The sequence below is a fragment of the Bos javanicus genome, chromosome 29 (assembly GCF_032452875.1).
Source record: "Bos javanicus breed banteng chromosome 29, ARS-OSU_banteng_1.0, whole genome shotgun sequence".
NCBI classification, from domain to species: Eukaryota; Metazoa; Chordata; class Mammalia; order Artiodactyla; family Bovidae; genus Bos; species Bos javanicus.
The window spans coordinates 27,788,729-27,813,986 of NC_083896.1; the positions used below are offsets into that span (position 1 = coordinate 27,788,729).

Here is a 25,258-nt window from a genome sequence, read left to right on the forward strand (position 1 = left end):
ATGGATTGTATAACCCATGGGGTTGCAAAGAGTCTGACACGACTGAATGACTTTCACTTTCACTTAATTCACAGGGAGAATTATCAGAGATTGATTTTTCACACTCTGATAGTTTTGATTCTGAAGACTATTGTTACTTTTAGGGCAGATGCTATTTGTAAGAAGGCTTTCTTTTCCCATTTAGGAAAAAAAAAAGATCTTTAGACCCAGTGCTTTTTTTCCTCATCTATCATTTATTATGTTGTTTGGAGAATTTATGATCTAACAAATCTCAGAGGCAAGATATTTTTCCTGTAAGTGTTGATCATTGATAGGATAGTTGATACCCTAAATAGAGTAAACTCGATTATTGCACTTCTCTTCAAATAATGCACGTACTGTTACACTGTGGGATTTGTTAAGACACATTTCTGCATCGTATTTTTCATTCTTTCATTTGTTCAGAAACTTCTGGCTATGGAATTTTTTGAGGAAATGCAAGGGCACTCAGATATGGCCACTTGGTTTTGAAGAGGACATGAAAACTGAGCCCTGATCACATGGATTGACAGGTCCTTTTTCTGCTTCATTATCTTTACTTAGGGCCTCAGAAGCACAGTCCACTTAGTCAGCTCTTAATACATCATAACTTCCACTGGGATCTTTACTGTGTATAATTATACTTTCTTTGCCATGGAGAGCCAGGACTGGTACAAGGATTTTCCTGAAGAGAGTCTAGTGTCTCTTATTTAATATTAATATCATAAGCATTTGTAAAGTTTCCTGGGGTATTTCTAACCTCTGTTTATATAATTAGTAATTTTTTCTATACATTGGATTCTTTTTCAAAACGCTATATCATGTATCATACCTTCTTACCTAATTTAGTTAGACTAGTAGATTTAAATAGTACACAATATATTTGAAAGCTTGTAAACAAGAGGTAGGGAGCTATGAAAAAAATTCAAAAAACCCAAAAATTTTAGATGGCATACTCTTAATATTTATTCATTAGAAATTCAGTGCCTATTTGTCTTTTCCATCTCTCTCTCTCAGGAGTTGTTATGAAAATAAATAAATCACTTAATTTTGGTAGCACAAGTCACTGTTTTGTGTGTGAGGAACTACTTTTTGAGCAAATTGAAGACATTCTTTTGAGAGTTTGATGCTTTTCTCTTAAAAAGAGAAGCCTCTTATATTGCAAAATGATTATCTTCCCCTTCCTTCCACTAAATGTAAGCAATGTGTGTATAAATATAGACATATAAATATTTATTTTTCACATACAAACACATATATATTTCTAAAATAGGTTGAACTTACCAAAGCAACTGCATTGTCTCAGAAAAGTAAACATTCTCTAATTTTCCTTAATATGGTTTTAAGAAGGTTACATTTTTTACAATAGTTAATTTGTGCAAAAGACTTCATAAATCAAATTGGTCTTTTCATGGCTTCTCATCAAAGATAACTCTGACTCAATTTCTTATTTAGTTTTAACCAATATGTAATCATAATTTTGAGAAGTATATTTTTATTACATTGCTTGAATTTTCAAGTGGGTAATGGAGAACCATCAGAGGTACTTGAACTAGAGAGAGATACAGCAATGATTTCAGACTTTGGTGTTTATGGCTAAATAAGAGTGAGTATGTTCAAAAATGCTAAAATAATCATTGCTGCTAAGTCACTTCAGTCATGTCCAACTCTGTGCAACCCCATAGATGGCAGCCCACTAGGCTCCCCTGTCCCTGGGATTCTCCAGGCAAGAACACTGGAAAGGGGTTGCCATTTCCTTCTCCAATGCATGAAAGTGAAAAGTGAAAGTGAAGTCTCTCAGTCGTGCCCAACTCTTAGCGACCCCATGGACTGCAGCCTACCAGGCTCCTCCATCCATGGGATTTTCCAGGCAAGAGTACTGGAGTGGGGTGCCATTGCCTTCTCCGAAAATAATCATTAGAAGCCACTAAAGTTCAGTATTACAGTAGTTCAGTTTAAACACCCAAAGTCAGAAATTGTGTGGTGGCTAAGGAACACGGGTGGAGGTCATTGTGGTTGCAGATATTGTGATTTGGTATAAGAGAAATGCTGAATATGTTCTGATGGCTCTTAGAGAAAAGAAATAACATGATTTTCAGAAATATTTATTGATTTTCTTCTAGGTGCTCTGCATTGTCTTAGATCTGGGAGCCATATAGTAAACAAAGTAGAAGAAATATTCTTCTTTATAGAATTTAGTTTCTAGAGGAGCACAGATAATCAGGTGGCAAAAAGTTCTGATGAGTACTATGGTGGAGAACCTAGTGAAATTTATAAGCATGGATAATTACAGCTGTCATTTATTGACTATTTACCATATTCCAGGTACTTTCTTAACCACTTCACTTAAGCTTTTTCCATTAAATCAATACAGTATTTCAAACAGAAGCTGTTTCTACCATCACTATTTTACAGGATGGAACAGAAAGAGAAGTCACTTGCCCAAAGAATTACAGTTTCTAAGTAGGAAATTAAGGTTCACAACACTATTTCTAACTCCATAGTCCCTATTCTTTTCTGTGATGAGAAGAAATTGATAACCTTAGTTACTGAAATGTAACAGAAAATGACCCAGTGGGAGAATCAGGTAAAAATTTCAAGTAAGTTTTTAAAAGCATGAACTATAGAGGAATGTTGTTGTTGAGTTGCTAAGTCTTTCTGACTCTGTGACACCATGGACTGTAAACCACCAGGCTCCTCTGTTCATGAGATTTCCAGGTAAGAATACTGGAAGAGGTTGCCATTTCCTTCTCCAGGAGATATTCCTGACCCAGGGATCAAACCTGTGTCTTTTGCATTGGCAGGCAGTTTCTTTCCCACTGAGCCACTGGGGAAACCCCATAGAAGGAGTATACAACATTGAAAATTATTTCAGAGATATTCTAGAGAGAGAAGAACTGAAATGAGTTGCTGCAACGCTTGAAAATTTTCAGATAAAGAAATAAGGAAACCTGGAAATAGGAGCCTTACACAGAATATGTCCACTGGGGAAATGGAAATAAGAAGGAATGAAATAATGTATTAGTTTTTCCTTAGAGGTGAAGGTAATGAGGAGATGAGAAGTTACTTCAGATCTACACTGAGGGATGTACAATACCTAAAATGAAAAGGAGTAAAGCAGTGAGCCCACAAGAAACAAAAGACAGGTCATGATCCAAGATATATAATTGCCTTATTCCCAAGTATACATAAAACCTACACACTGAGGAAAAGACTGAACAAGCTTCTAGCCTATTTTTAACCAAAGGCATCCCATCATTACATACATAAATCTTCTGTGTCTAATCAGGTAGCAAGTGTAATAATAAAAATATTTTTTATTTCTCTGCTGCTCGAAAGGACTGAAAATAATTATCAGATATTATATTAGTTAAGAAAAATTTCCAAGGAATATGTCGATTTAAGTTAGGCTGTCTCCCTTAGAATCAAAGGAATTAAGCCTCAAGAATCTGAAAATGCATTTCCAGTATCAACTGGGTAGAGACCACTGATAAGAGAGCCAGCCCTGAAGTTTTCTGAACTAAGGGGAGTAAGTTTCTGAATTCAAATTACAACATATAATCCTTGCTTTGAGACAAAAATCCAGGGACCTAAATACGTTCATTCTTTCCCATTTTGTGTAGTTCTGAGACTCAAGTGAAGCTTGTGGGAAAATCTCTTCAGAGGATTGGTCAGAGAATATTCAGAGTCATTCAGGGGCTCAAAGAGTATAGCAATCAGGAAGTCTCCTCTAAGTAGGTGGAACTCTCAGTCTTCTACCTTTGTAGCTTTTACTGTCTGGCAGGGGAAATAACTTAACCGCATGAGGATTCTGGTGCCTTCATTTTGTATTAGAAACAGTGTTCTTGGTTCCTACCAGTCAAGACTAATCTGCATTAGAAGCTAGTGCTGGGAACACTGCCTCTGATTTTCCTGGTGAGGGAAGAGTTCAGGTGAATGAGGAAACGTTGAGAGGAAAGTAATACAATCCAGTCCTGATCAACAGTTCTTCTCCCTTGGTTTTTCCAGCATCATCATTGCCTATTGTCTTCCCACTATAGGCTAAGTTTGTGATGTCTTTGCTATATTAGCTTATAAAAGCTCTGATAAAATGAAAGACCATTTCACTCTGTATCATGATAATGGTAAAGGTAAACTCCACGGGTCTAGGTAGGGTCTAAGCTCATGCATTGCCAGTGTATACACTCTGTTGTAGGATGAAATATTATGGCAAGAACTGAGGTGTTTTCTAATGTTACTCTTTTCTCCTGAGTCCACAGATTCCTTTAGAGAAGAATGGCTCCTATAAATGACTCTTTTGTGACTGAATTCATTCTGTTGAGATTAACAGACCAACCATATCTCCAACTCCCCTTGTTTTTCCTGTTTGTAGTAATGCAATGATCACTGTGATGGGGAATTTGGGATTGATAATTCTAATTGGGCTAAATTCACACCTACACACCCCCGAGTACTTTTTCCTCTTTAACTTGTCCTTCATAAATCTCTGTTATTCTTCTGTGTTTATACCCAAAATGCTGATTAACTTCACATCAAAGAAGAATATTATTTCTTACATGGGGTGCATGACTCAGCTTTATTTTTTCTGTGTTGTTGTTGTTTTCCTGAGATCTATGCACTGACATCAGTGGCCTATGACCGCTATATGGCCATCTGCAACCCACTTTTGTATAATGCTGTTATGTCTCCTAAAGTGTGTTCTAGTCTTATACTTGGTTCCTACTTGGGGGCATTTTCTGGTGCCATGGCTCACACTGGATGCATGCTGAGACTGAACTTCTGTGATGCAAACACCATCAACCATCATTTTTGTGACATCCACTCTCTGTGCCGGCTCTCCTGCACAAGTCCCTACATCAAAGAGCTGGAACTTTTCACTGTGGTAGGTATTAACATCATCATACTCAATCTCACCATTTTGTCTCTTACGGCTCATCCTCACCAACATCCTCCTCACATGCTCCACAGAGGGCAGGTCCAAAGCCTTCAGTACCTGCAGTTCCCAAATCATTGCTGTTTCTCTGTTCTTTGGATCATGCATATTTATGTATCTCAAACCATCTTCTGCTGGGTCTATGAATGAGAGAAAGATCTCTTCTCTCTTTTACACCAGTGTGGTTGCCATGATGAATCCATTAATCTAAACTTGAGAAATAAAGATGTGAAAACTGCTCTGAAAAAACTCTGAGTAGGAGACAAATTTAACTAGAAACCATCTCTCTGTGCAATTAGTCACAGGGCAGGAATTTTCTGTGTTTAAAATAACTTTATTGACAACTTTCTTTTTTCTTTCTCACCGTGTTGAAGAAAATTTGAATCTTCTCTTATTTTCAGTTTTTGGAGAGTAGGTCTTCTCTCTTTCCTCACTGTTTGCACAATTTCCTTTCCTGTTTTCCCACTTACTAATACTAGTAAGAAGAAAGGCATTATCTCTGGTTTTTTTCTTTATCATTTCCAGTGTTTTTGTCTCTGGAAATACAAGACTGTTCTATAGATGATGAAATCAGTTTAGTTCAGTGCAGTCGCTCAGTCGTGTCCGACTCTTTGTGATGCCAATTGCAGCACACCAGGTCTCCCTGTCCATTACCAACTCCCGGAGTTCACCCAAATTCATGTCCATCGAGTCGGTGATGCCATCCAGCCATCTCATCCTCTGTCATCCCCTTTTCCTCCTGCCCCCAATCCCTCCAGTATCAGAGTCTTTTCAAATGAGTCAATCTTCTCATGGGGTGTCCAAAGTATTGGAGATTCAGCGTCAGCATCAGTCCTTCCAATGAACACCCAGCACTGGTCTCCTTTAGAATGTACTGGTTGGATCTCCTTGAAGTCCAAGGGACTCCCAAGAGTCTTCTCTAACACCATAGTTCAAAAGCATCAGTTCTTTGGCACTCAGCTTTCTTCACAGTACAAATTTCACATCCATACACGACCACAGGAAAAACCATAGCCTTGACTAGACAGACCTTTGTTGGCAAAGTAATGTCTCTGCTTTTGAATATGCTATCTAGGTTGGTCATAACTTTCCTTCCAAGGAGTAAGCATCTTTTAATTTCATGGCTGCAATCACCATCTACAGTGATTTTGGAGCCCCAAAAAATAAAGTCTCTCACTGTTTCCCCATCTGTTTCCTATGAAGTGATGGGACCAGATGCCTTGATCTTAGTTTTCTGAATGCTGAGCTTTAAGCCAACTTTTTCACTCTCCTCTTTCACTTTCATCAATAGGCCTTTTAGTTCCTCTTCACTTTCTGCCATAAGGGTGGTGTCATCTGCATCTCTGAGGTTATTGATATTTCTCCCAGCAATCTTGATTCCAGCTTGTGCTTCCTCCAGCCCAGCATTTCTCATGATGTACTCTGCATATAGTTAAATAAGCAGGGTGACGATATAGAGCCCTGACGTACTCCTTTTCCTATTTGGAACCAGTCTGTTTTTCCATGTCCAGTTCGAACTGTTGCTTCCTGACCTGCATATAGGTTTCTCAAGAGGCAGGTCAGGTGGTCTGGTATTCCCATCTCTTTCAGAATTTCCCACAGTTTATTGTGATCCACACCATCAAAGGTGTTGGCATAGTCAATAAAGCAGAAATAGATGTTTTCCTGGAACTATCTTCCTTTTTCTATGATCCAGTGGATGTTGGCAATTCAATCTCTGGTTCCTCTGCCTTTTCTAAAACCATCGGTTCATGAAATGTTGAAGCCTGGCTTGGAGAATTTTGAGCATTACTTTACTAGGGTGTGAGACATGTGCAATTGTGCGGTAGTCTGAGCATTCTTTGGAATTGCCTTTCTTTGGGATTGGAATGAAAACTGACCTTTTCCAGTCCTGTGGCCACTGCTGAGTTTTCCAAATTTGCTGGCATATTGAGTGCAGCACTTTCACAGCATCATCTTTCAGGATTTGAAAGAGCTCATCTGGAATTCCATCACCTCCACTAGTTTTGTTCGTAATGATCCTTTCTAAGGCCCACTTGACTTCACATTCCAGGATGTCTGGCTCTAGGTGAGTGATAGCACCATCGTGATTATCTTGGTTGTGAATATCTTTTTTGTACAGTTCTTCTGTGTATTCTTGCCACCTCTTCTTAGTATCTTCTGCTTCTGTTAGGTCCATACCATTTCTGTCCTTTATCGAGCCCATCTTTGCATGAAGTGTTCCCTTGGTATCTCTAATTTTCTTGAAGAGATCTCTAGTCTTTCTCATTCTGTTGCTTCCCTCTATTTCTTTGCATTGATCACTGAGGAAAGCTTTCTTATCTCTTCTTGCTATTTTTTGGAACTCTGCATTCAGATGCTTATATCTTTCCTTTTCTCCTTTGCTTTTCACTTCTCTTCTTTTCACAGCTGTTTGTAAGGCCTCCTGAGACAGCCTTTTTGTTTTTTTGCAGTTCTTTTCCATGGGGATGGTCTTGATCCCTGTCTCCTGTACAATGTCATGAACCTCCATCCATAGTTCATCAGGCACTCTGTCTATCAGATCTAGTTCCTTAAATCTATTTCTCACTTCTACTGTATAATCATAAGGAATTTGATTTAGGTCATACCTGAATGGTCTATTGGTTTTCCCTACTTTCTTCAATATACGTCTGAATTTGGCAATAAGGAGTTCATGATCTGAGCCACAGTCAGCTCCCGGTCTTGTTTTTGCTGACTGTATAGAGCTTCTCCATTTTTGGCTGCAAAGAATATAGTCAATCTGATTTCAGTGTTGACCATCTGGTGATGTCCATGTGTAGAGTCTTCTCTTGTGTTGTTGGAAGCAGGGAACATTAGACTGACATATCATTGGAGATTTCTTTTCTGCCTCTTGTTATTGGAAGCATGAATCAGACAATGTTTGATTTTCCTGTCTCTCTAGCCTTCATTGAGCAAGAATATTTATTTCTCCTTTAATGCCTGAGATGGAAGGTTCTATAATGACTGTTTAGTATATCCCATTTTGCATCTGTAAACACTTCATATTAGACTTCATCTGGCAAAGGGTATTTTTACCTTTGCACACCCAGTTCTGTACATAATGGATTGTCAATATATATCTATTGCCTGTTTGGGAGAATAAAGTTTAATGTAGTTATTGCCTTATTTGCAGTTATATATCTTTTCATTGAAAAAGTCTAGACCAAATTTAGCTTTCTGATTTTAAGTCCACTTCTGCCTCCAAAGTTTATCTAAATAAGCAAATAATAATTACACAATTTGCAAATGTTTGTAGGCATTGCAGAGGCCCATCTATTCCATTATATATTTTATCACTATTTGAGATGCCAAAATTGTGTTAAAAGTTTGTCAAAAATCTTTCATTTGTGAAGCCTCAAAACAAAAATCAAACTTATGGGGGGTTCAGGATGGGGAACACATGTACACCCATGGTGGATTCATGTCAATGTATGGCAAAACCAATACAATATTTTAAAGTAAAAAAATAAAACTTAAAAAAAAAAACTTGTTTCATTTTTTAGAAGCAATAAGCTTTCTTTAAAATTAGGTTTCATTCTTTCAGATTTTTTAAGGAAAAGGTAATTTTAAAATTGGCATACCATTGTAATCATTGTGTTTGGCAAAGTTTTAGAAGAAATAACCTAGTTCTCATTTTTAGTTATCAAATCAAGCTCTGTGTGTTTGTCCGTGTTAGTCACTTAGTCATCTCCAACTCTTTGCGACCCCATGGAACATACCCTGCCAGGCTCCTCTGTCCGTGGGATTCTGCAGGCAAGAACACTGTAGTAGGTTACCATGCCCTCTTCCAGGGATCTTCCCGATCCTAGGATCAAAACTCCATCTCCCGCACTGCAGGCAGATTCTTTACCATCTGAGCCACCAAGTGTCTCTTTCGACCTCACTAAAAGACGGGGGAATCAAAATAGAGTGTTTACATGTATAATGCAGTTATCCTTTGTAGTATTTGCTTTTTTGTGTTATGCACTAAAGAAATTATGAGAGAAAGGATAATTCTAGTGAACTTGCACAGCAGAGAATTAAACAGGCAAACTGTGAGCTTCTCCTGTGTCTGTGTAACAGGAGAGCTTCCCTGGTGGCTCAGATTATAGTTTGATCCCTGGATTGGGAAGATTCCCTGGAAAAGGAAATGGCACCCCATTCCAGTATTCTTGTCTGGAGAATTTCATGGACAGCTGAGCCTGGCAGGTTGTCCATTGGTTTACAGAGTAGGACATGACTGAATCACTAACGCTTTTTTATCCCCCCCCCCCCCCCGCCCAATTCAGTGTGAAAGCACACTCTCTGGGCAATCACAGAAACCAGAAAGAAAACTTACTAGTTTTATTAATTCCATCCTCCACTCCTTTGTACAACCTCCCAACAAACAAACTCGCACAGAGACAGACATACACAGATTGTCTTCAAGTCTTGTGTTTTGTGAAATCACTGCCTAATAAGTACTGGAGGGCATGCAGTGCACTTGCCATCTTTGCAAGCACTTCCAGGTTTGTGGTTCCTGGTTTCACCTCCTAAGAACAAGGGTTGAACTAGAGATACTTGCTGATTTCAGGAAGAAATAATTATTGCTTCAACCACTCACTGTTTATATAAAAGAAAAATAGAATAAAACACAATGCACATTTTATAACTGTGAAGTGCCTAGCACACAAAGAAATGTAAGAGACAGATATACATTTAAATTTTCATTTGCAATATAGTAGACTTTGACACGGAGAAGGCAATGGCCCCCCACTCCGGTACTCTTGCCTGGAAAATCCCATGGACGGAGAAGCCTGGTGGGCTGCAGTCCATGGGGTTGCGAAGAGTCGGACACGACTAAGCGACTTCACTTTCACTTTGCACTTTCATGCATTGGAGATGGAAATGGCAACCCACTCCAGTGTTCTTGCCTGGAGAATCCCAGGGACAGGGGAGCCTGGTGGGCTGCCATCTATGGGGTCGCACAGAGTCAGAGACGGCTGAAGCAACTTAGCAGCAGCAGCAGACTTTGACAAGGCATTCCAGTATTCCTGCCTTGGAAATTCCATAGACAGAGGAACCCAGTGGACTATAGTTCATGGGGTCCCAAAAGTGCTGGTCACGATGTAGTGACTAAATAACAGAGTTACATCCTATATGTGGGTAGATCCCAAAATAGATCTAACATGGTTACAATTATTCCTAAAAAATGATTATGTCAGCAAATGCCCTTGTTGAGGATAGACATGCCATTTTGTCCTTAGTCTGGCACAGTTAGTGTTTTCTATATCTTTATGACATTTCATTCTATATTCATTTTAGCATCAGATGAAGTAGGTGGTTTATATGCAAGGTTTTGCTGCACAAAATATATACCTTTGTATGTTAAAATTCCTCTCTATGTAGTGAAGTTTTACATTCTGAGGATGGAATTTCCAGGTTCCTCAGTGAGTGGTAGGATGATGGAGTCACCTTGGATATTTAAAGTCTCTCTGATATCAAACTAAATTAATCCACTTCAAATAATAATAAAGAGAATGAATAGGGTGTTACCACTGCTCTTAGAAGTAGTGTTGTAATTTTCGCTGTACTATTACCTATGTCAGTATATGTGTATCTCCTGGGAGAACTTTGAGGCAAATAGGAAAGGGGAATTTGGCTTCCATTTCCTCAGTTCAGTTCAGTTGCTCAGTCATGTCTAACTCTTTGTGACCACATACTGCTGCACACCAGGCTTCTCTGTCCATCACCAACTCCCCGAGTTTACTCAAACTCATGTCCATGGAGTCAGTGATGCCATCCAGCCATCTTATCTTCTCTAGTATGCTTCTCCTCCAGCTTTCAAGCTTTCCTAGCATCAGGGTCATTACCAATGAGTCAGTTCTTCACAACAGGTGGCCAAAGTATCCAAGTTTCAGCTTCAGCATCAGTCCTTCCAATGAATATTCAGGATTGATTTTCTGTAGAATGGACTGGTTGGATCTCCTTGCAGTCCAAGGGACCTTCAAGTCTTCTCCAACACCACACAGCTTGAATTCTTTGGCGCTCATATTTCTTTGCAGTCCAACTCCCACAGCCATACATGACTACTGGAAAAACCATAATTTTGACTAGATGTAACTTTGTTGGCAAAGTAATGGGTCTCTGCTTTTTAATATGCTGTCTGGGTTAGTCATAGGTTTTCTTCCAAGGAGCAAGCATCTTTTAATTTCATGGCTGCAGTCACCAGCTGCAGTGATTCTCAGTTCAGTTCAGTTCAGGCGCTCAGTCGTGTCCGACTCTTTGCGACCCCATGAATCGCAGCACACCAGGCCTCCCTGTCCATTACCAACTCCCGGAGTTCACTCAGACTCACGTCCATCGAGTCAGTGATGCCATCCAGCCATCTCATCCTCTGTCGTCCCCTTCTCCTCTTGCCCCCAATCCCTCCCAGCATCAGAGTCTTTTCCAATGAGTCAACTCTTCACATGAGGTGGCCAAAGTACTGGAATTTCAGCTTTAGCATCATTCCTTCCAAAGAAATCCCAGGGCTGATCTCCTTCAGAATGGACTGGTTGGATCTCCTTGCAGTCCAAGGGACTCTCAAGAGTCTTCTCCAACACCACAGTTCAAAAGTATCAATTCTTCGGCACTCAGCTTTCTTCACAGTCCATCTCTCACATCCATACATGACCACTGGAAAAACCATAGCCTTGACTAGACGGACCTTAGTTGGCAAAGTAATGTCTCTGCTTTTGAATATGTTATCTAGGTTGGAGTGATTTTAGATCCCCCCCAAAATAAAGTTTTTCATTGCTTCCATTGTTTCCCTATCTATTTGCCATGAAGGGGTGGGACTTGATGCTACGATCTTAGTTTTCTGAATTATTGAGTTTTAAGTGAAATTTTTCACTCTCCTGTTTCACTTTCATCAATAGGCTGTTTAGTTCTTCTTCTCTTTCTTCCATAAGGGTGGTGTCATCTGCATATCTGAGGTTATTGATATTTCTCTTGCAATCTTGATTCCAGCTTGTGCTTCTTCCAGCCCAGCATTTCTCATGATGTATTCTGCATATAAGTTAAATAATCAGGGTGACAATATACAGCCTTGACATACTCCTTTTCCTATTTCAAACCAGTCTGTTGTTCCATGTCCAGTTCTAACTGTTGCTTCCTGACCTGCGTATAGGTTTCTCAAGAGTCAGGTCAGGTGGTTTGGTATTCCCATCTCTTTCAAAATTTTCCACAGTTTATTGTGATCCACACAGTCAAAGGTTTTGGCATAGTCAATAGAGCAGAAATAGATGTTTTTCTGGAACTTTCTTGCTTTTTCAATGATCCAATGGATGTTGGCAATTTGATTTCTGGTTCCTCTGCCTTTTCTAAAACCAGCTTGAACATCTGGAAGTTTATGGTTCACATATTGCTGAAGCCTGGCTTGGAGAATTTTGAGCATTACTTTACTAGCATGATATATGAGCTCAAAAGTCTTTCTCCTTCTGACAACAGCAGCAAAAGACATTCAAACTGTTTTGCTAAAAAGAAAAGAAAGGAATACCCAGCTTGAGAGAAATTCATATGTCATTCTAAGACAGAGGACAGTCAACTTTAAATCAAGAATGTTTTCTTATATTACATGCTCACTGAAATAGAATAGCATAATCAAGAGTGTATAGAGTATACTGAAGAATAATACACTTGAAGCCAAAATGATAAGAATTTAGTCTACAATTTTTCTTTCTAAAGCTGTGTGACTTAAAGTAAATCATTATCCACTCTTGGCTTCACTTTCCCACCCATGCAAAACATGTATTTTGATGACTGGCTATGTGTCAGTTTTACTTACAAAGATGAAAAATAAAACTCTTTGGAAAAAGAAGCTTAACACTAAAGGTTTACAGATGGGAAAGGAATTATCCTTGATACTCTTAGAACCATGAATCTCTGGTATTTCAAGAAGGTATATATTGCCAAGTGAAATATGGAAAGATAAGAGTAGAAACATAGTATTTTATTTATCCTTCTAAATACAAGTTGATAGATTAAAAGTAACCCATGTGATATGTTTCAGTCTAATGTTATGTAATTCATTATTTGGAGGCCATTGGTCTTTTCCCAAGGGAAAAATAATTTCAAAATGATAATTAAAAAGATAATATATTCACTATTTAATGTTATTACTATGCAAGAAAAAGAGATGATATGTATTTTGAAAACAGTGAAAAAAAATATAAAAATGGAAATAAATTATTCAAACAGGACTCAAATTTCTTTAAGATACTAGGTTTAAAAAAGATTAAAAAAATATGGTAAGAAGCTTGTCATTAAAATTAAAAACTTAACATCTCATGGTACAAGTTACTTGTGCACACAAACAGTTCTAATTAAAACTGTCTCCTACTCAGAGTTTTTCTCAGAGCAAGTTTAACATCTTTGTTCCTCAAGCTGTAGATTAATGGGTTCATCATAGGAATCATATTGGTGTAAAAGATGGAAGAGATTTTCCCCTCATCCAAAGACACAGCAGAAGGTGGTTTGAGATACATGAATGCCCCTGATCCAAAGAAGAGAGAAACAGCAATGATGTGCGAACTGCAGGTGCTGAAGGCTTTGGACCTGCCCTCTGTGGAGCTGATGTGGAGGATGTTGGTAAGGATGAGACCATAAGAGACAAAGATGGTGAGACTGGGCACAATGATATTGATGCCTCCTATGATGAACACTTCCAGCTCACTGACGTAGATACTTGTGCAGGAGAGCTCGAGCAGAGGGAGGATGTCACAGAAATAATGGTTGATGGTGTTTACATCACAGAAGGTCAGTCTCAGCATGCATCCAGTGTGAGCCATGGCACCAGAAAATGCCATCAAGTAGGAACCAAGCATAAGGCTGGAACACACTTTAGGGGACATGGCAGCATTATATAAGAGTGGCTTACAGATGGCCACATAGCGGTCATAGGACATTGATGTCAGCACATAGCATTCAGAGATGACAAAAAAACAGAAGAAGTAGAGCTGGGTCATGCATCCCATGTAAGAAATAATATTCTTCTTTGATAAGAAGTTAATCAGCATCTTGGGTGTAAATACAGAAGAATAACAGAGGTCTATGAAAGACAAGTTAAATAGGAAAAAGTACATGGGGGTGTGTAGGTGTGAATTCAGTGCAATTAGCATTATCAATCCCAAATTTCCCAGCACAGTGACCATGTACATTCCTAGGAACAGGAAGAATAGAGGGAGTTGGAGATCTGGCTGGTTGGTTAATCCCAACAGAATGAATTTGGTCACAAAAGAGCCATTTCCAGGAGCCATTCTTCTCTAAGGTGATCTGTGAGCACAGAAGAAAAAGGTTACATAGAAAACAATGACTCAATTTTCACACAATATCTCCTCTCAAAAGTGTGCTGTTTGGGCTGGAGATATCTGAGAGTAACCCAGCCTGGACTCATGGAATTGTCTTACCTACTCTCTCATGGAACTGGCTTACCATTATCCTGAGACTGAGTGACAGGGAATTTCACTTTTTGGGGTCTTTATAAACTAAGTAGGAAAGAATATCAAAATTTAGCCTACAGAAGAAAGAAACCACTGCCCTGTGCAGACTTGACTGCTTGGGATAAAAACAAACAGTGGATAAAGGAGAGGTTTGGAGCAGGATTGACTCATTCTTCCCACATCTCAACATTTCTCCTTTTGCTTGAAGTCTCCCCTCACCAGTAAGACTATAGGCAGAGACTCTAGCAATTAGGTGCTGGCCTTTAAAGCAGATTAGACCTGGTGGGGTGAGAACAAAGAAAATTGCTTCTTAACTAAAACTAAATGGCCAGAGTCTACGAGAGGTTAACTCTTTGCCCCACTGCTGCTGCTGCTAAGTCGCTTCAGTCGTGTCCGACTCTGTGCGACCCCAGAGATGGCAGCCCACCAGGCTCCCCCGTCCCTGGGATTCTCCAGGCAAGAACACTGGAGTGGGTGGTCATTTCCTTCTCCAATGCATGAGAGTAAAACAATAAAGTGAAGTCGCTCAGTCGTATCCGACTCCTAGCGACCCCATGGACTGCAACCTACCAGGCTCTTCCATCTATGGGATTTTCCAGGCAAAAGTACTGGAGTGGGGTGCCACTGCCTTCTCCACTTCGCCCCACATTACAGAGTAAAACCTGTAACTGTAGATGAGTGAGAGTTCCGTCCATGGAGAGGGAACTTACTGACTGATCTAATGCATCCTTTTAGGCCCCTAGTGTCTCTGAGTGTTCACTGATCCATGCCTTGAATAGACATTTTTCTAAGTTTTATGTGAGTCTCAGGGTGCTAAATTGGAAACAAATTGTGATATCTTAGATCCTTGGCGAAGAAGGCAATGGCACCCCACTCTAGTACTTTTGCCTGGAAAATCCCGTGGACAGAGGAGCCTGGTGGGCTGCAGTCCATGGGGTCGCTAAGAGTCGGACATGACTGAGCGACTTCATTTTCACTTTTCACTTTCATGCACTGGAGAAGGAAATGGCAACCCACTCCAGTGTTCTTGCCTGGAGAATCCCAGGGACGGGGAAGGCTGGTGGGCTGCCGTCTCTGGGATTGCACAGAGTCAGACACGACTGAAGCGACTTAGAAGCAGCAGCAGCAGATCCTTGGACTTCCAATTCAAACAAGAAGGGCTAGAAAAAATGGAATTCAGAAACTCACCTTCCTTTCTCCAGAAAACCCCAGGGCTTTCTTATCATTGGTTTTACTGTCTGGTCTTAGTAGGGCAATTTCAGGTTCTGAAGCTTTGGTTCCTTTGATTCTAAGACAATGCAGCCCACATGTATTTTCTGATTTGACTTCAAAATCTTTTAAATAGATCATAATTTCTGTTTATGACTTTCAGTCCACTCAAGCAGCAGAGAAAAATAAACATTCTTCTTTATTATTATTTTTGCCACTTGGTAAGCCACAGATTTAATGTGAGGGTGATGCTATAATGCACTTGGTTATAAATGTGGCAGAAGCTTGTTCAATCTCTTCCCCAGGGAAACACTCTATGTATAATAGGGACCTGGGAGGATTGCATTTGCATCCTGTACCTTAATCTGTCCTTAGTGCCTTAGAGATTCCATAGTTGACTCAACTTTTCCCTTCACTTAGGGATTGTCCATTCACCAAAGAAGAGCCAAATCTCCCATGTTCTGTTCATTTAGATTACAGAAATGAAGAGGAAGCCCTAGTCTCTTTTTTCCTACAAAAAAAAAAAAATGATGCAAAAACAATTTATGTACCAAATATGTAAGATTCAGAAAATTGCTAAGAGAGTCTTTCACCCTGTTCATGCATGAAGCCAGACATATTGAAGCTGAGTGTAAAGGCAATGAGCAATTGTATTTCTGTAGAATATGATTCAGAAATGAGTCCTAGCAAATCAGTACTGATGCTGTGCTTACTCACTCAGTCTTGTCCAACTCTTTGTGACCCTATGGACTGTAACCTGCCAAGCTCTTCTGTCCATGGGGATTCTCCAGGTAAGAATATGGGAGTGGGTTGCCATGCCCTCCTCCGGGGATTTTCCCAACCCAGGGATTGAACTCATGTGTCATTCATTGCAGATGGATTCTTTACAATCTGAGAAACCAGGGAAGCCCAAGAATACTGGAGTGGGTAGCTTATCCTTTCTCCAGGGGATCTTCCTGACCCAGGAATGGAATCAGGTTCCCCTGCATTTCATTTGGATTCTTTACCAGCTGGGCTACCAGGGAATCCCAATAAACTGGCCTATCAATGACTCACTTATATGAAAAATGTTCCCTCTGAGATTTTTCTAATCCATCAATTCTCTACACAGTCTAGAAAATAACTCTTATTAAAGACAAAACCAATACAATATTGTAAAGTTAAAAAATAAAATTAAATTAAAAAATTAAAATTAAATTGTAAAAAAATAAAATAAATAAAAAATGACAAAATACTTTATCAAAAAAAAAAAAAAGGAGTAAAGGAATACTGGGTCTTCAGGTGAAAGCTTTCTTATAATTTAAATTGTTCTGAAATAACAATTTTCTTCTATATCAGAACTTGAACAGTGCAAAAAACCCAGGTTTGTGTGTACCCTCACCATTTTTGGTTTCTGCACCAGAGTAGAGTTTACAGTGAGACTGTATCTCAGCCTGTTCTATCTACCTCAGTGTGGCCTTTTTGTCACCTTACAAGGTGAAGAAAGTGCTCAGCAAGTTTTCAGATCTTTTTCAGAGGTGATTGTTTCATATACAGCTGTAGAATCACTGTATTCATGGAGGGAGGTGAGCACAGGATCTTCCTATGTCACCATCTTGAACCACATTCCTTAAAACTGGGCTTCCCTGATAGCTCAGTTGGTAAAGAATCTGCCTGCAATGCAGAGACCCCGGTTCAATTCCTGGGTCAGTAAAATCCACTGGAGAAGCAATAAGCTACCCACTCCAGTATTCTTGGGCTTCCCTTGTGGCTCAGCTGGTAAAGAATCCACCTGCAATGCGGGAGACCTGGGTTCAATCCTTGGGCTGGGAAGATCCCCTGGTGAAGGGAAAGGCTACCCACTCCAGCATTTTGGCCTGGAGAATTCCATGGACTGTATAGTCCCTGGGGTTGCAATGAGTCAGACATGACTGAGTAGCTCTCACTTTCACTAAAAGTATACAGTCGATTTTTTCTCAATAAAACTGCAAAAATATGAAAAGTTACTAAATAAGATATTCTATTTTTAAATGACCGAAAATGTATGGCCATTGGACTTCCTTGGTGGTCTAATAGTAAAGAATCCACCTGCCAATGCAAGGGACATGAGTACAATTCCTGATACAGGAAGATTCCACGTGTCCTGGTACAAGTAAGTCCATTCACCACAACTACTGAGCCCTTGGGCCACGACAACTGAAGCCCTTGCTCTAGTATCTAAGTGTGGCAACTACTGAGTTCGAGAACCACAACCTGAGAGCAACCCCCACTCGCCACAACTAGAGATAGCCCGGATGCATGTTTGGAACAACTTATGTATGGGAATCTATTTCTTCAATTGTAAATTTAATGAAATCTAAATAGAGATAAAGTGTTTTTAATTAAAAAATTTAGTGTCACATTGATCTGGGCTGTTCTGAGAACGTTTTGAAGGCTTAGTACAATAAAAGGTAAAAATGTCTTAATTTTTATATTGGTTGTGAAATGAAGTGATAATATTTTGTGTATATTGAGTTACATGAATCATTATTGTAATTAATGTCACATCTTTCTCTTTTACCTTTTTAACTCGGCTAGCAGAAAATTTGAAATCTCATGTAAAAGTACTGGAAGTATTTTTATTTTTATTTTTTTAATTAATTTTATTTTATTTGGAAGTATTTTTAAATTGGATATCACTGGTCTAGCACATAGATGGTGTCTAATAGGTTTCATTTTTTAGTTAATTTTTATTTCAGTATAATTGTTCTTTGCAATGCTGTGTTAATTTCTTGCTGTACAGAAAAGTGAATCAGTTATATGTAATGATATAACCAACCAAAAAAAATTTTTAATTTCCTTCCCAGTTAGCTCACTACAGAGAATTGAATAGAGGTTCTTGTGCTATACAGTAGGTTCTCATTAGTTATCTATATTATACATAGTAGCATTTATATGTCAGTCCCAATGTCCTAATTTGCTTGTTTTACAATGTCCTCCTCTTCTTCTTCTTTTCTTTTTTTTGTTATTGTTGTTCAGTTGCTCAGTCTTGTCTGACAGTTTGTGACTGTCACACACTAAGGTCTGCAAAGGAAAACACCAGTACTACATAAGCCTTTGCCTGCAGGGCAAGAATTTTGTTGTAGTGTCCAACATAGGTTCCAGAAAAGATGGGAAAGGTATCCTCATTGGAGTTTCAGCTTCAGCATCAGTCCTTCCAATGAACACTCAGGACTGATCTCCTTTAGGATGGACTGGTTGGATCTCCTTGCAGTCCAAGGGACTCTCAAGAGTCTTCTCCAACACCACAGTTCAAAAGCATCAATTCTTTGGCACTCAGCTTACTTCACAGTCCAAATCTCACATCCATACATGACCACTGGAAGAACCATAGCCTTGACTAGATGGACTTTTATTGGCAAAGTAATGTCTCTGCTTTGTAATATGCTATCTAGGTTGGTAACTTTCCTTTCAAGGAGTAAGCGTCTATTAATTTCATGGCTGCAATCACCATCTGCAGTGAGACTGGCTTCAAGACAGCCTATATGTCAGAAAGCATAGGGGACCCAGGATAAAGAATTAGTAGCTATCCTGGGTGAGAGAGAACAACCCAGGGCTGGAAGTGACTATAGCTCCCCCTCACCAGATCAGCAGAGAACAAAGGACTGAAAACCCCTCTCACAGCTTTCCCTGGAGAGGAAGGAAGTGCACCATACATCTCAAGACACAGCATATCTGGGGGCTGCATGTGGACTTGGCTTCGATCTTGCTTGTTTTACAGCAATGAGGGGGCCAAGCATACTTGAAATACCTGGAAGCCCACTAAGAACAAAGAGAGAAGGCTGAACTAACACAAAGGCTGAGCGGTCCACACTGGCCAGGCTTATTAGTGCTCTCTCCAGCACAAGGCCAGCCCGTGAAAATTAGGACAGGTGCGTGTTTGGTGTAACATACAGACACCAAAGCAGAGTCAATGAAGATGAAAACTAGTTCCAGCTATTTATGAAAGCAGATGCTGATGAAAGCCAACATCCCTGCTAAGCTGTATCACTGTCATATGTCCCAGAAATCTTATGCGTGTATTATTTTCCACAGTTCTTCACTTTCTGCCATATGGGTGGTGTCATCTGCATATCTGAGGTTGTTGATATTTCTCTCGGCAATCTTGATTCCAGCTTGTGCTTCTTCCAGCCCAGCATTTCTCATGATGTACTCTGCATATTAGTTAAATAAGCAGGGTGACAATATACAGCCTTGACGTACTCCTTTTCCTGTTTGGAACCAGTCTGTTGTTCCATGAAAACTAGTTGAAATATTTTCCAAAAGAGTTTAAACCAATACAATATCGTAAAGTTAAATAAAATAAAATTTTAAAAAATCTTAAAAAAAAAAAAAGAGTTGAAGATAAAGTACTCCAAACTAACTTTAATGGAATGGATATGTAAATTACCTGACACAGAATTCAAAAAAGTATCACGCTTACTGTAATTAGAGAATAATACATAAATAAGGTGAGAATTTCACAAAGATACAGAAAACTTAAAAATACTAAGCAGAAATCATGGAGCTGAAAAATAGAATAGAGAGAATGTAGAATGTCACTCAGTCATGTCCGACTCTTTGTGACCCCATTGACTATAGTCTGCCAGGCTCCTCTGTCTGTGGAATTCTCCAGGCAAGAATACTGGAACAGGTTTCTCCTTCTCCAGGGTATCTTACAAACCTAGGGATTGAACCCACACCTCTTTCACTGCAGGAGGATTCTTTACTGCCTGAGCCACTAGAGAAGCCTAAAGAATACATACATATTTATTTACACACACACATATTTAGTAGGGTTACTTAGTGACTCAATAGTAAAGAATCCACCTGCAAAGAAGATGTGGTTCAATTCCTGGGTCAGGAAGATACACTGGAGAAGAAACTGGCAAGCCACTCCAGTATTCTTTCCTGGGAAATCCCATAGACAGAGGAGTCTGCTGGGCTAGAGTCCATGGGGTCACAGAAGAGTCAGACACAACTTAGAAATAAACAACATTTAGTAGGGAAAAACAGTATCATTTTTACCTATATAGCAGGGTCCCCTAAGTAGTTAAAGTACCAGACTCTCCGAAATTTGTCAAACTGCACAGAATAAGCAGTGGTCACAATTCAAAACCCAGAACAATGACCTGTGCTACCACAATTATGGGGTATTTTTTTGCAAAGCAACTCTAAAGGGAGAAATATTGAAAAGATTAAAAGACATTGTGTGATTCCATTTTGGCTGTGTGTCAGTCGCTCAGTCGTGTCCGACTCTTTGTGATCACATGGACTGTACAGCCTGCCAGGCTCTTCTGTCCATGGGATTTTCCAGGCAAGGATACTGGAGTGGGTTAACATTTCCTTCTCCAGGGGATCTTCCTGACCCAGGGATTGAACCCGAGTCTCCTGCATTGCAGTCAGATGATTTACCGTCTGAGCTACTAGGGAAGCTCATTTTGGCTGCTACAATAAAATCTGGGACTTCCGTGGTGGCTCAGATGTTAAAGTATCTGCCTGGAAACCCAGGTTCGATCCCTGGGTTGAGAAGATCCCCTGGAGAAGGGAATGGCAACCCACTCCAGCATTCTTGCCTGGAGAATTCCATGGGAATTCAGGACAGAGAAGCCTGGCAGGTTCCACCCCATAGGGTGGCAGAGTCAGACATGACGGAGAACTAACACACACACTCACACACACACACACACAGTAAAATCTACAGATTGAGGGCCTTATAAAAAACCAAAGTTTATTTATCAAAGTTCTGGATCCAAGGAAATCCAGAATCAAGGCCTTGGAAGATTCAGTGTCTGTTGAGATCCCTCTTCCCGGTTCACAGCCTGCCATTTCTTGCTATATCCTCTCAGGACCAAAGAGAAAGGAGACCTCTCTGCTGTCTCTTTTACAAAAGCACTGATCCCATGCACGAGAGCTCTATCCTTATGATGTAATCAACTACCACAGTTCTCACCTCCTAAGGCCGTCACCTTGAGGATTAGGTTTCAACATAAGAATTTCAGGAGGACACAAACATTCAGTCTATAGTAATCTTCACTCAAAGACTACACATTTCGACATTTTAATTTTAAGTTTCACTTTGAATTTTTTCCTTTATTCTTTGTATCTACAACCTAATATCTATGTTTAGGATCATTCCAGTATATCGCGTTGGATTTTGAAAATGCTATCCTCACACAATTAGGTAGAATGAGGAAATTCATGATGTAGCATTTTGGAAAAGAATCCAAATAAATAGACAATTATTAATTATATGAATTGCAATTAGATATCCTTCTAGGAAATTTCAGAAATGTTTGTGATATTAAAAAGAGACACCAGACTCTCTTCACAAGAATTATTTTGACAACCAAAACTCCCCATTTCAAAGCAAGTAGCCATGATTGAGGGATGTTCTTTTAGTCAAATCTTGTCATATTTTGAATTTTTAAACAGACCAAAAGAATAGAAATCCTGGGGGCAAAGGCAATGGATAATTGCATTTCTGGACAACAGAACTTAGAAATGTGCCCTAGCAAGTCCCAGTGTTACCATACATGTATTATTAGAAGAGTAGTGCAGTTATCTGGGGTTTACCCTACTATGCATATCAAAAGTCCTATCAATGACTTATAGGAAAAAGGTTTCCTCTTAGATTCACTAGTTCATATAGATAAATTATCTACATAGTCTAAAACATAACTCTTGGCAAAGGAAAGAAAGGACACCAGTTTTTAGGGGACAGATTTCTTAAAATTTGGAGTATCCTAAAATAAGCTTTTCTTGTGTATCAAAACTACAACCTTGTGTGAAAAAAAATTAATGTGTTAATTGTCCTTGCGTATTAAGGAATAGAGTTATGAGGTATGAAACAGTCCCTATCAGTGAAGAGAAATAGTCTCAATTGGAAATTGTTTCAGCAATAATCTAAGTAAAAAGCTCCCTCTGATGAGAACTTTTTTCTTAAATAATATCAGAACTAACTTAAAAGAAAAAAAATTGCTCTAAGAAATATATCAAGAGTATAGAAGAGATTTTCCTAGTAACACACAACCTACCAAAAATGAATCAAATAAATATATGTGGCAAACAAAAGAGTAAAATTAGACCATTATCTTACACCAAACACAAAAATTAATTCAAAATGGATTAAAGAATTAAGTGAAAGACCTGAAAGCATAAAATTTCTAGAAGAAAACACAGGTGCTAACCTCCTTAACGTTAATCCTAGAAATGTTAATTAATTAATTACTTTTTAATGAAAGCATAGTTGGTTTACATTGTTATATTAGTCTCACATTAGTTATACTAACAGCATAGTTATTCATTTATTTAAATTTTTATATTTCATTTATAAGTTAAAAATGTAGAATTTGTCTTTCTCTATATGACTTATTTCACTAAGCATAATAACTTCCCAAGTCCACCAATCTTGCAAATAAGAAAAAAATTTTTTGACTGATTAGTACCTACTGCATATATATTCCAAATCTGCTTCATCCCATTCATTTACTAATGGACACTTATGTTGCTTCCATATCTTGGCAGTTATAAATAATGCTGCTATGAACAATGGGGTTGGAATTAGTGTTTTAATTTTCTTCAGATATATACCCAGAGTAGTAATTGCTGGATCATACAGTGATTCCATTTTTACTTTTCTGAGGAACCTCCATAATGTTTCCCATAATGGCTGTATCAGTTTACATTCCAACCAGACTCCATGTGGGTCTCTCTTTACAGCCTTGGTTGTGAACAGCTGTTCTGCTAGTCCCCAGGCTGATTTCAGCAGGAGTTGCTCTATGTGTGGTTGTAGTCTGATATGTTCTTCAGGGAAGGTGAACCCACTGTCTTCCTACTCTGCTATCTTGATCTCCCTTTTTATATTTGTAGTTTTTTTTAATTTTATTTTTAAACTTTACAATATTGTATTAATTTTGCCAAATATCGAAATGAATCTGCCACAGGTATACCTTGTTATAGGCAATCTCTGTGCTGAGGGCTAGTCTCAGGCAAAACAAGTTCTTCCGTGGTCTGTTTAAGCCTGCACCTCTCACTGTACATGCATGAAGACTTTCTAATTTTTTGTGTGTATGCCTCTTAAAAGTCCAAGTCTTTAATGTCTGGCTTCCAAAAGACAAAAAAAAAAAAAAATGAAGATGGGAGGGATATAAGGTACTGAAACTCCTGAAACTCACTTCAGCTGGGCTGGGGGAGGGAGGGGCAAAGCCATGGTAGGGAGATGCACCAATTATGGCTGCTGTCCTCTCTGCACCTCTGATTCAGAAGGAACCATCAATAATCAGAGAATAGACATTGGATATTTGGAGGAAAATGTCCTATTTACCACCTGGCTCCCATAAGCATTCTTGCAAAGTTCAACTGGAACATATGCAGATGGATTAGCCAGAGAGTTGTGATTGGGCATAGTTAGCTGCACTACAGTGAAATGACTGAAATCAACCACAATTAACTGTCCAAGTGTCCTGGAAGTTGTGAGGCTTCAATAGACTACACAGCTCCAAAATAGTTATATAAGATAGATTCTGGCAGTGCAATTATTTTTAAGTGGGGAAATATTTGCAGTGCTTCCTATTTGCCCTCTTCCCAGGATCCTCCTCCTTCCCCTTTTACATAGCAATCCATTTCTTTTCACGCTACCCTCCAGTTCATCAACCCAGTTGCACAAGTTTAAACCTAGCATACCCTCTCATATTTCTTACTTGTTCGATATACTCAAATACATTTAGAGGGGCTATGTCCTTGACTTAAAAGAAATATTATTTAAAAGAGTATCTGACCTCTTATTCTGAAGAACATTTCTGACCATTTAAAACAACTTCATTGAAACCTCTTCAATGTTCTATGCTGTAAACATAATTTATCCAACCATCTCACATAGACAGAGATTTTATATACTTCCAGTTTTTATCATCAAAAGCAATGACAAAATAAACACCAGTATACACACATCATTTTATGCTGGTACTTTTACTTCAATAACATCCCAGAAGGTTGTCTTTCTCTGTGTTATATAAATCAAATATTTCTCTGAAGTGAGTCAGTCAGTTCAGTCGTTAAGCCTTGTCTGACTCTTTGGAACCCCATGGATGGCAGCACACCAGGCCTCCCTGTCCATCACCAGCTCCCAGAGTTTGCTCAAACTCATGTCCATAGAGTCAGTGATGCCATCCAACCATCTCATCCTCTGTGTCCCCTTCTCCTCCCACCTTCAATCTTTCCCACCATCAGGGTCTTTTCTAATGAGTCAGTCCTTCATATCAGGTGGCCAAAATATTGGAGTTTCAGCTTCAGTATCAGGTCCTTCTAGTGAATATTCAGGACTGATTTCCTTTAGGATTGACTGGTTGAATCTCCTAGCTGTCCAAGGGACTCTGAAGAGTCTTCTCCAACACCACAGTTCAAAAGTATCAGTTCTTCAGCACTCAGCTTTCTTTATGGTCCAACTCTCACATCCATACATGACTACTGGAAAAAATTATAACTTTGACTATATGGACATTTGCTGTCAAAGTAATGTCTCTTCATTTTAATATGCTGTCTAGGTTGGTCATAGCTTTTCTTCCAAGGAGCAAGTGTCTTTTAATTTCATGGCTGCAGTGACCATCTGCAGTGATTTTGGAGCCCCCCAAAAATAAAG

General features: G+C 39.1%; 1 protein-coding gene and 1 pseudogene across 2 annotated transcripts; one reads left to right on the plus strand and one right to left on the minus strand.

Moving 5' to 3' along the window:
* Window positions 1-4,256: 4,256 nt before the first annotated feature.
* On the plus strand, window positions 4,257-5,206 carry LOC133240970 (olfactory receptor 8B3-like; annotated as a pseudogene).
* A 2,385-nt stretch (window positions 5,207-7,591) lies between these two features.
* LOC133241811 (olfactory receptor 8B3-like) lies at window positions 7,592-14,229 on the minus strand. 2 transcript variants are annotated; one of them, XM_061407730.1, is made up of 2 exons: window positions 13,314-14,229; window positions 7,592-7,862 (listed from the first exon to the last, which is right to left on the minus strand). In XM_061407730.1, the coding sequence occupies exons 1-2, from the start codon at window positions 14,227-14,229 to the stop codon at window positions 7,843-7,845; spliced, it is 936 nt and encodes a 311-aa protein (XP_061263714.1). In that variant the 3' UTR covers window positions 7,592-7,842. The 2 variants fall into 2 exon arrangements, with proteins under 2 accessions (XP_061263714.1, XP_061263715.1); XM_061407731.1 differs by lacking the exon at window positions 7,592-7,862 and adding an exon at window positions 10,432-10,436.
* Between the last annotated feature and the right edge of the window lie 11,029 nt (window positions 14,230-25,258).

Excerpts from the sequence above, each read along its gene's own strand:
- LOC133241811 (XM_061407730.1), bottom strand. The coding sequence starts at position 14,229 with ATGGCTCCTGGAAATGGCTCTTTTGTGACCAAATTCATTCTGTTGGGA. Across the intron at positions 7,863-13,313 it reads TGCTCTGAGAAAAACTCTGA|GAAAATCAAACATTGTCTGA; the intron begins GTAGGAGACAGT and ends CTAGAGAGACAG.